This window comes from Ceratotherium simum, chromosome 35, assembly GCF_057802395.1.
Source record: "Ceratotherium simum simum isolate JZ-2026a chromosome 35, ASM5780239v1, whole genome shotgun sequence".
Classification (NCBI taxonomy): domain Eukaryota; kingdom Metazoa; phylum Chordata; class Mammalia; order Perissodactyla; family Rhinocerotidae; genus Ceratotherium; species Ceratotherium simum.
The window spans coordinates 15407482-15419069 of NC_141934.1; the positions used below are offsets into that span (position 1 = coordinate 15407482).

Below are 11588 nucleotides of genomic sequence, written 5' to 3' on the forward strand. Positions count from 1 at the left end.
TATATACACTGGGAGGAGTTTTATGTTTTATAATTTAAAGGTGAAGAAACAGTGAAGATTTATCTAAGCTAGGTAGTATGGTATAGTAATTAGAAACCTCACTGATTTCTAAAATTTATTTCCACAGTAGGCTACACAAATATCCTCTTAAAATGTTTATATGATGGCACAAAAAATGTCAAGATCAGGTGAGCACTTCAGAATGTCACGTAGTCCCCCACAATTGCTTACGTTGAGTAATTTGGTTCAATTTATTCTATATGCCCAAAGACAGTATGAAACTTGATTTACCCATTACTACTTCATATTTAATGTGACCACTCCTTAATGTCATTTCAAAACATTCTTAAAAAAAACTCTACATTTACATTTTGACTGTTTAAGGTCCATTATAAAAGATAACTGGAACCTAGCTGAGGGACGCCAGACAGCAAGCTAAAGTACATCTGTCCTGCGCTCAGACTGGGCACAAGCACAACAGCTCTCCAAGGACATGGAAGCACAGGCTGGGGTTAGATCAGGAAATGGCAAAGACAGCAGGGATTCTTTTTTCCTTACTGTACACGGTTCCACATCGTGCACTTCCATATGCAGCACCTTTGCTGTACAAGCTTGTATGTACTACACAATACCAAAACCTTGTAGCCTCTTGAATTTTACCACAAAACTGTCTGGTTGAGCCTTGAGAATAAAACTAGCTCAAAGCCAACCATGTTCTTTTACTGTAATTGCTACTGAAGGAATAAGTTTTTCTGATTGTTCCTCATGCTATTTTGACTTTATCCTTCCCATAAAGTGCCCCCAACTATCTTAGCCTCTTCAAAGGTTTTAAATTTTGAGGAGGAATTCTTAAGTGCTCTTTTAAGTGATTTTGTATATTGTTTCTCCCTACTTCTTATGGCTACAGGAAGGCTTTAATTCCAGAAACAAATAAAGCCACTAGGGCAGAAATGTATTATACTGCCTTTATTTCTCCAAAGGTTTCTGACCCTGCCAGCCTTCAGGGTGCTGAGATATGACCCCAAGATGAGAACTTGACATGGAGAAAATTATCTGACTACAGGGAGTATCCTGCAGCAAATGCTGGTGGAATGGGACAGGAGAAAGCTGAGACACAGAGGAAGCACTTCCTTTTGGGCATCACAGATCTCCTTCAGATGTAAACTGCAGCCATTCTGCTGGCCACGCAATGTGTTTGCCATCCAAAGTCTGTCAGGACCCAATCTTGATCCTTAATTAGCTCCACTCATGGTACCTCTGCTTTACCCACCTCAGGCACAAGAAACCAAGGACAGGCCTGTTAGAAACACTGTTATTCTTGGGCCGGCCCCGTGGCTTAGCGGTTAAGTGCGTGCGCTCCGATGCAGGCGGCCCGGGTTCAGATCCTGGGCGCGCACAGACACACTGCTTCTCCGGCCATGCTGAGGCCGCGTCCCACATACAGCAACTAGAAAATGTGCAACTATGACATACAACTATCTACTGGGGCTTTGGGGGAAAATAAATAAAATTATTAAAAAAAAAAAAAAAAAAAAAAAAAGAAACAGTTATTCAGAGGCCTGAACTGGACCTGAAACAGTGTAAACAGCAGCCATAGACCTTCACTGCAGAAACAGAAATAACAGTAATGCTAATTTCTGAGGGAAAAACACCACCAAAGAATGCAACTCTCAGCTCATGACTAATCTATTTATTTAAGCCATCTCCTGCCATAAGCAAAGACGGAAGATCAGTATATTGGTCATCATTTGATACAAGTGAGGAAGGCAAGCTTAAGGTCCCATACACTTTTCTGGTCCATGTGCAGAGTAATGGTCCAAACCAGTGCTGTGGTCCCCATTGGGCGGTGGTCCCAGTTCTCTTTATTCATCTTCATAGCCGGTTGGAAGTGGATTCACATGAGCGTTATGGAATAGAGTATGGTTACCATCTCCCCAGGGAAACGGCTGTGGAGTAAAGATGTCAATTAGGCAATTCCACGAACTGCTTAAAATAGGGTAAGTGACAGATAATACATAAAAGAATATGGAAATTAGTCCTTATAACTACTGGCATAGTTTAGGCTTCCCATAATTTAAGGGAGCTCTTATAACTTCCAGAGGAACCCTTAGATAGGAAAAGCAAGCTCAAGTTCATGACTCATAAGCTTCTCCCTGGTAACTACAGTCTATCACTGCCATGTTTATGAAAGCATAATCCTCAAATCGACTGTATCAGAATGGCAAAGGTGGGTATAGGAGAGGACATGCTTATTTTAAATGCAGATTTATGGGATCCATTTCAGACTTGAAACAAATCTCTGGATTGGAAACTGCAACCTACCCTCAATTATTTTGCATACTACCTTTGAAAAGCATTGTTCTACGGCAGCGGTTTCCAACCCAGGATGATTTTGCCCCTCCAGAGACACTGGTTATATCTGGAGACATCTAGGGGAGCGAGGGAGAATACCAGTATCTAAGGGGTAGAGGTCAGGGATGCTACTAAACATCCTGCAACTCACAGGATAGTTCCTTGCCCCCACAAGAATTATCCAGCCCCAAATGTCAATAGTACTGAGTCTCAGAAACCTTGCTGTATGGCTTCTAATTCTTCTATACCAGGGTGGAAGTGGGACTCAGACTCAAAAATTCTTTCTCAATCTAACAGTCTAGGTTAAGTCTCTATGAGGCCAGTCTTACTTGGGCTAAGTGATGTAACAGTTATTAAAGAAGCAGAAGAGGCTCTTGTTAAGACTCTTTACAGCAAGCAATGGAAAACAAATGATATTATATCTATATCAACAGCCAAAAGATAAAATAGTTGAGAAGGTGGGGAACAGGGGAAGCTGTCAGTCTCTAATTATTCGGCTAGCACCTGCCAGAGGCCCAGGTTCTACAAAGGTGAACCACCTTCCGACTTTGTCACTCTAAGGTGGTTTCCCAAACCTTCAAGTTTTATACAACCGACAACTGTTTCAGAACACAATCAGAAGGCAGAACGTGGGATGAATCAGAGAAAAGGAAAACTAAAAGGCACTTATTGTATGACCTCGAAGAAAAAAATTGAAACGTGACTCCCGAGACTCAGTTTCCCTTCCCATAAAACCGGAGGAAATAAAAATTTGTGAAGATTAAATGAGAAATCGTACCCGCCCAGCATCCACGCTTTTAGAGAATAAAGAACTTGGACTAGGGCATTCGGAATGAAAGGAGAACGGACACTCCGAGAGGCTGCAAGGGCGTACCTTGGACCTGATGCGGAGATGAGGGTAGGCGACGAACTCGGGTCTCTCGTGCTCCCCGTGGTGCGACTTCAGGAAGACGTTCAGCATGCTCACCCCGACCCCGGGGAGCGCGACGAAGTAGGTGAGGGCCTTCCACATGCGAGCTGCGGAGGGGGCACGACCGCTCAGGCCCCGCGCGGACTCGCGCCGTCTCGCCCCCGCCCCGCCCCGCCCCGCCCCGCCCCCAAGGCCTCAAGCCAAGGTCACAGTCCCGCCCTGCCCCGCTCGAGTGCGGCTGAGGCCCGCCAGCCGACCCCAGCCCCGGTACCTGAGCCCTCCTCGCCGTGGGCGCCACTCGACATACGCCGCCCCAGCTGCGCCCGGGAGCGACCCAGCAGCCCAGACACCCGAGACGCAGCCACCGCCGCCATTTCCGACCTGGACCGCCGCAGCGCCGGAAGCGGAAGCAGGGTGGTGCGCTTGGGGGCGGGACCACAACCTCGAAAGGCAGCGCCTATTGGGCGGCGCCTTCTCGCTCGCCTTAACCGGGGAGCCTGCGCGCTCTCCTCCCGGCTGGCCGAGTCCTTGTCAAAATCCTCGCAGCCGCTGAGCTGGAGGGAGCATGCGCTCTGCACCTTCCGTCGCACTCCGCTGTCCCCATCGTCCCCACCCTGGTGAAACTAAGCGCAAAAGAAAGGTTTGTGGAGGGCACGCTGGCGTCCGGGATCGCTCCCTTCGTTGGAGTCCGTGGACAGCAACGGGAGGTTCAGAGCACAACCACCCCAATTTAAAATGCCATTCCCTTCCTCCTCCTCGGACATCACTTTTCATCGCACCTGACATAATAATCGTCGTCATCATTATTATTATTTTGTCTGTCTTCCCTACTGGAATTTAAGCTCTGTGATGCAAGAGTTTGCCACTGCAGCATTTCCAGAGCCTGGAATCGTGCCTGGCACGGAGCAGATGCTCACTACAAATTTGCTGAATGAATGAATGAGTGAGTGAGTGAATGAATGAATAGCAACGGGAACCAGAAAGAGCCCTGGAATTGGTGCCAGAAGATCTGGATTCTAATCCCAGCTCAACATCCTCAGCTTTTGGCCTCCTTAGTCACACTAGCCTTCTCTCCCTTGAAACTCTGGAAACAAAAATTGGCATCTGTTATGTTTTGTCTCTACAATTCTTTTTTCCCTCCCACCTCTTCCTTCTTTTTTCTTCCTTCTACTCATCTAAAAACAGTTTTAAAATAAAAGTGAAAAGGAGCCGGCTTGATGGCGTAGTGGTTAAGTTCACACGCTCCACTTTGGCGGCACCAGGGGTTCGCAGGTTCGGATCCTGTCGCAGATCTATGCACGGCTTATCAAACCATGCTGTGGCAGCGTCCCACATATAAAGTAGAGGAAGATGGGCATGGATGTTAGCCCAGGACCAATCTTCCTCAGCAAAAAGAGGAGGATTGGCAACAGATGTTAGCTCAGGGCTAATGTTCCTCACCAAAATAAATAGATAAATAAAAGTTAAAAAATAAATACATAAGATAAAAGTAAACCTTTTTGGGCCAGCCCCGTGGCTTGGCGGTTAAGTGTGTGCACTCCGCTACTGGCGGCCCGGGTTCGGATCCCGGGCGCACACCGACTCACCACTTCTCCGGCCATGCTGAGGCCGCGTCTAGCAACTAGAAGGATGTGCAACTATGACATACAACTATCTGCTGGGGCTTTGGGGGAAAAAAAAAAAAGGAGGAGGATTGGCAATAGATGTTAGCTCAGAGCCCGTCTTCCTCAGCAAAAAGGAGGAGGATTAGCATGGATGTTAGCTCAGGGCTGATCTTCCTAAAAAAAAAAAAAAAAGTAAACCTTTTGATCGTAGACCCCTTTAAGAATATGATGAAAGCTATGAACCTTTTCCCCCCAAAAACGCACCTGCTCCTAAGCACACACAGTTTAGTAGACAATGTTGGGGGAAGAAGGTACCATAAAGTACATCCAGAGACCCCCTGGGAGTCCTTGTACCCCAGGTTATGAACCCCTGAGTAGGGGAACAAACAGGGACTCTGGCATGGGAAAACTGGGTTCACATCTCATTTCCTTCCCTTACAGAGTGCGTGACTGGACAAGTTAGATAAATGCTTTAAGGTCATGCAGTCTCATGAAAACAAAAATTTAGGATCATATTACTAGAGCTTCACAATTTGATCTAGCATTCGATCTTTCTTTCTCTGAGTAGCCTGGGTTTTTATGTGTTACGGTGTAATCAGGGTCATCAAATCCCTGGGCATCCTCAAACACAGCCAAAGAGTGTAAGGTGTCACGGTGTGGCCGTGGAAAGGGTCCAAGCTCAGTGATCAGGAAATCCTGGGTTCAAATGTCTGGTCTGCCACCAGCTGTTTCCTCTTCTCTAAAATGGGAATGTAATACGCATTTATTTATCCCTTCATCTAACAAATATGTATTAAAACCCAGGTCCATTGGAAAGTTACCCACCCGCTATCTGTAATAATGAGGGTTCATTTAACTGATATTAACTAAGATGCCTACTGTGTTCCAGGTGTGTGCAGGAGTACAGAAGAGCTATAGGGTCTCCCTTATGTAGCTTACACTCTAGTGGTGGAGAAGGGATTAAATGACAAATGCCCAGTGCCTGGAACATGTTAAGAATTCAACCAATGCTCATTTTCTCATAGGGCTTTCACCCACCATGCAGAGTGCTACGGTGCTACTGCTAAGTAAAAATTCTGCCTATCCTGTGCTTGGCACACAGGACATACTCTAGCATGATAGCTATGATGTTATTGCCACATATGCTCAACATTTGCAAAGCCTTGGGTGCCTGAGTTTAGACAGCCCAGGAAACCAAAATCATCAATACAAAGACTAGCTAATACTTACTGAGCATTTATTTCGTGCTTGTATCTATGCTAAGCACTTTGCATAAATTGTCTTCCCCACCTCAGTAAATGGCCACTCCATTCTTCAGGTCAGATGCTTTGGGGTCATCTTTGACCCTTCTCGCACTCTACACCCACACACACACACACACACACGCTTTATATCCAATCCATCAATAAATCCTTTCAGCTCTTCCTTCAGGCATATCCAGAATCTGACCACTTCTTACCACCTACTGCTACCAGTTTAATCAAAGGTGTTTTCATCTCTCACCTGGACAATTGCAACAACCTCCTAACTGGTCTCCCTGCTACCTGGTCTGCCTACAGTCTGTTCTCTACATGGCGGCCAGAGGAATCCTTTAAAACCTGTCAGATCATCTTCCTCCTCTGCTCAAAATCCTCCAGTGCTCCCATCTCCCTCAGAGAAAATGCCAAAGTCCTTACAGTGGGCTACCAGGCCCTCATACCCTGCCCTCAGCCACCTCTCTGACATCATCCCAATAACCCACCCCCTTGCACACTTCATTCCAGCTACACTGCCTTTCCTTGAACATCCCAGCCGCAGGACTTTTGCACATGTTTATTTCTCTGCCTGGAAGTGTTTCTCCCCAGAGAGCCCCATGAATTTCTTCCTTATTTCACTCAGGGGTCTGCTCAGAAGTCATCTCATCAGAAAGGCCTTCCCAGACCACCCTGAAATGAAATAACTCCTCCCCACCCTGACACTCTATCTTCCTTACTGTGCCTTATCTATTTTCGTGGCACTTACCACCATCTGCTGTATTAAATATTTATTGGTTTATTGTCTGCCTTCCTTCGCCAAACACTATGGGAGCAGGGACTGTGTTTTGCTCACTGGTGTGACCCCTGCACTTGGCACACGATAGACACTCGTTGAATATACATTAATCCCAACCATGATCCTGTGAGCTAGATACTATTCTCCCCACCTTTTGGATAAGGAAACTGAGACTTTGAAATGTGCAGGAAGTTGCCCAAGGTCACAAAGCTTTAGGCAAGTGGTGGACCCAGGCAGTCTGGGGCTCAAGCCAGTTTTTTTAACCTCAAAGCCATACAGACTTTGCTTTTGGTAGCATGATACCAACTCCGAAAGGTCACCCTGTCAAGCTCCTGCTGATCTGATGCTCTGAATAGGGGTTAGCAAGAAAAGCAACAGCTATTTAATTTCTGACTTCAGTGGGTTTGGAAAGGAAAATATTTCAAGTTATGGGGTCCTTGAAAATGGACGGCACCATCAGATGTGTCCTCAAGGTGCTGAGCTGGCAGTTCGCAGCGTGTGCTGCCTCTTACAGTGACCCCCAGGGCATCAGGCCTCTCTGTGCAGGGAGCTTCCCAAGGCCATGGCCAGCCAGGCCTGGATTTGACGTCATCCTCTCCAGCAGCTGCTGATGTTTACGCTCATGCTGAAGCCACTAAGGTCTCTAATGCTCTATTGCTTTGAAACAGGGAGGGAGCAGGTGGGCACCTCAATAGTGAGGGCAGCTGCTGAGGGCGGGAGGCATTGGAAAGAGACCTGGGAGAGGCTGCCTGGTCAAGGACATGGCTTGCTTAGAGGAAAGCTTATCTGAGGCATCCTGCATGCTACTCCAGAAGTGGTTTTGCCCAGTTAAGAGCACCTTCAGTTCCTGGACCAATAAATATTTATCTGTCAAGAGACTAATCCTAGGAGAAGGCACTGAAGCATTTTTCCAAGCAGGCTGCAGGGGAAGCCAGGGTGTTATGATCACCACCTGCATCCTCTGAGTAATTTGTCTGAGCTGCTCAGCATCATTAATTCATTTCATTAGGGTCTCAACTGTGTCCTTGGCCTGGGGTGACAGCAGTGACCCTCATGGAATACACACTCTAGAGGGAGAGACTGATAAGTAAATAGTTGTTACAACCAGTGTGGTGGGCTGTACAATGGGAGGCAGTACAGCGTGGGCCTTGACATCAAATTCAAGTCCGAGATCTGCCACTTAGGTACGTAGTCGTGGGCAAGTCAAGTCACCTCTTAGAGCCTCACCTGTGCATTGGCGTCATTACGAGGACTTAAAAGGATAGTAGATATTAGCTGACATTAAGCATTTATGTACTGGGCCCATCACATGTATTAATTTAGTTATTAAGACACTCCTGTGAGATAGGTGTTATTCTTATCCTCATTTTACAGATGAGGAAACTGAGGCACATAGAGAGTTTATGTCATTTGCCTAAGTTTTGCAACTCTTTAATTGATCAAGCCAGGATTTAAATCCAAGAAGTCTGACCTCAAAGCTTGCACATTTGACCACTATGAGATGCTGTTTCAATAACTCCAGGGACTTTAGCATAGTGCCTGGCACAAAGTGAGTGCTCAATAACTGTTAACTATTATTATTGCCATGATCAGGGAGAGGGTACAGGATCTATGGAAACAGAGCAGAGGGGCATTTGGCCTGGACTTTGGAGGGGCAGTCAGGGAAGGCTTCCCGTAGGAGGTGGCATCTAAGTCATCGTCCACCTCCCCCCCATGTAAATATGAGTGAGTCAGGGACAAGTTTGGGTTGGGAGGGAGATGGGAAGAGTTTTCCAAGCAGACATCAGCACAGAGAAAAGATGTGGGTACTGTATCCAGAACTCCAAACAGTGCCTTAAGCATGGAGGGTTCTGCAGACCATGCTGAGTTAGGATTTTATCCGAAGGGTACAGAGAAGCCTTGGCTTTAAGCAAGGAGAGAGGTGATCAGCTTTGCAATTGAGAAAGATCCCTGATTGCAGCGCACCTAGAGGTTTGCATAGGGGGCTGGATGTGGAAGTCTGTCTCTTTGGGACAGGAGGGGGGCGTTCGGGGCATGCAGAATAGTGTAGCTGGGCAGGTTAGAGCACTGGATGTGGACACTGAGCCACCTGGGTTGAGTCTCTTGGCCCTAGCCCTCTCTACCCGGAGGACCTAGAGCAAGCCACTTTACCTCTCTGAGACTTCCTTTCTTCATTTACAAATGGGGCGAATAACTGCTGATCTTCCAGGGATGTTGTGAGTTTAAATGGGATAGTGTAGGTAGAGAACCTGGCATGCACAGTGAAGGGTAGCTGTTACTTATTTCTATGGTTCCCTCCAACCCTCTGCCTAGCTAGATTGTCACTTTTGGGAGGGCAGACCCCAGGTATTGTCCCTCTCTCTAACGCCATAGAACTTGGCGCTCAATTATCGTTCCTTACTGCTCCCTGTTTATGCTCATACACTTCTCTGCACCTAAGGCTTTGGTCAGGCTGGCCCCTCTTGGCTGGAAATGCCCTTCCCACCCTGTAGCACACACCCCACCCAGTCCTCACCTCCTACAGGCAGCCTTTCCTGGTTACACCATGCCCCCTGGCCTCTGGGCCCCCAGTGATGTTTAAGCTTACTTATCTTGTATGAAGACTGTTCCATTTCCTCATTGCTTAGCTGCAGGAAATCCCCCCCCCTTTTTTTTCCAGATTCCTCTGAATTCCCATGCAGCATAGAGCAGAGTAGGCATAACAAAATGGTTAATAACTCAAGTTCTCAGACAAAGCTGGATTAAAATCCTGGCTCTGCTACTTTTGCTGGACAAATCACTTACTTTTCTATGCCTCAGTTTCTTCATCTGCAAATTGGGGAAAATCATAGTACCTACCTAATAAGGTTGTTGGGAGGACTGAATGTGATGTCGTGTGTAAAAACACTTAGCACTTTGCTCAACAAATAGCAGAATTCATATCATATTATTATTAATCACCTACTGTTACATTAAGTTAAAAACAAGGCTGTTGTATGGTATGTGAAATATATCTCAATAAAGCTGTTAAACACAACAAAGCAGGCTACAAAATATTGTGAAATACATGTATCCGTTTTTGTAAAATGCATAGAACAATACTGTAAGGGTTATATTCACACGTTAACAGAAGTTATATCTGGGTTTTAAATTTCTTTTTGAAGATTTTATTTATTTATTTTTCCCCCAAAGCCCCAGTACATAGTTGTCTGTCATAGCTGCACATCCTTCTAGTTGCTGTATGTGGGATGCGGCCTCAGCATGGCTGGAGGAGTGGTGCCTCGGTGCGCACCCGGGATCCGAACCCGGGCCGCCGGCAGCGGAGCGCACGCACTTAACCGCTAAGCCACGGGGCCGGCCCTTAAATTTCTTTTTAAAATTTCTACAGTGACTATATATTACTTATGCTATAAAAACAAAGCCTTTGCCAAAAAGCAGATTATGAAGTTAGTTGCTATCAGCACTTCCGCTGCTGGTATTCGTCCCGTTGGACTGTAAGCCTCATGAGGGCAGGGACCCCTTCTGCCTGGCGCCGGAAAGGCGCTGAGGAAATATACAGAAAAGTGACTGGATGGGGCCCTCTCTGGCACCCGCGCCTGCAGTACCGCTCTCTTCCTGTGGGTGGCAGGCTCCGCATGTGCGGGCGCCGCCCACGAGTCCGGCCAGAGAAGAGTCTGCCTGCGACCTTCAACGTGGCTGTCTGGTCTCAAGATCCTTGAAGAGGCGAGGGAGGTGGAACCTGAGAGAGGGGTAGAGGGAGCCCAGCCTGGGCCTCAGGACTCCTTCTTAAGGTCTTGCCTCTGAGATTTCCGTATCTTCCCCGGATTGGAACAAGAAGAGAAAACTTCACTTCCTGGAGAATGTCCCCCCTCCCCCGCTCACCCCTTAGTGGAGGGCAGAGAGGAGAGACTGAAAGGCCCCCTGGGCCTGGGAGACAGAGAAAGAGAAAGAGAGAGAGAGGCCATCCGGAAAATCTTCATCTTCATAACTCATAACTCACAGGGCGCCGCACTTGGCAGTTGACTAACTGTCCCCACCCAGTAGCCCTTTGATCTTAGGAAGGAGGTGTGTTAGCATCCCATTGTGCAAAGGAGGGCCGTTGTGGCTTAGAGAGGTAGCGTCCGCTTCCAGAGACAGACCTCAGCTGTGTCTGATTCCAGATCCCCTCCCTAGTCTCACCCCGGTGTGTCAAGCTGAGACATCTATGGATGGGGCGTGTGCCCACCTAACTGATCATTATTAATTATTAATACTAATTGCATCTATTTAGCTTATTACTGCGCTGCTGGCACTGGACATACATTATTTCATTTAATCCTTCCAGCAACCCATGAAGTAAGAACTACTATTATCTCCATTTTACAGATGAGGAAACTGAGCGTCAGAGAATCGAAAACCGACACAACTCAAGACAAGCTTGACAGAGCCAAGATTGAAATGCATGGCTGTCTTACCCTAAAGTCTTTGCTTTCAACAAGTACAAGTATTATTTCTTAATAATTATTTAAGTATTGAAGTAAGGAATAGGTAATACATCTACATGGTTCAAAATACAAAAAAAAAAAAAAAAAAAAAAGAGAGAAGGCTGTCCTCCAGCCATCCAGTTTCACTCCAAGGATTACCATACCAGAGATTTCTGATGATCCTTCTAGAGATATTCGGTGCATAGATGAGCACCTATTGCACTGCCTTTCACACACTCACCGCTGACT

The 11588-nt window shown here is 46.7% G+C and overlaps 1 protein-coding gene across 1 annotated transcript; it reads right to left on the bottom strand.

The window, feature by feature from the left end:
* Positions 1-1670: 1670 nt before the first annotated feature.
* On the bottom strand, positions 1671-3676 carry COX6A1 (cytochrome c oxidase subunit 6A1). The gene is made up of 3 exons (XM_004429914.3): positions 3534-3676; positions 3227-3369; positions 1671-1946 (listed from the first exon to the last, which is right to left on the bottom strand). The coding sequence occupies exons 1-3, from the start codon at positions 3634-3636 to the stop codon at positions 1863-1865; spliced, it is 330 nt and encodes a 109-aa protein (XP_004429971.1). The 5' UTR covers positions 3637-3676; the 3' UTR covers positions 1671-1862.
* Positions 3677-11588: the final 7912 nt, after the last annotated feature.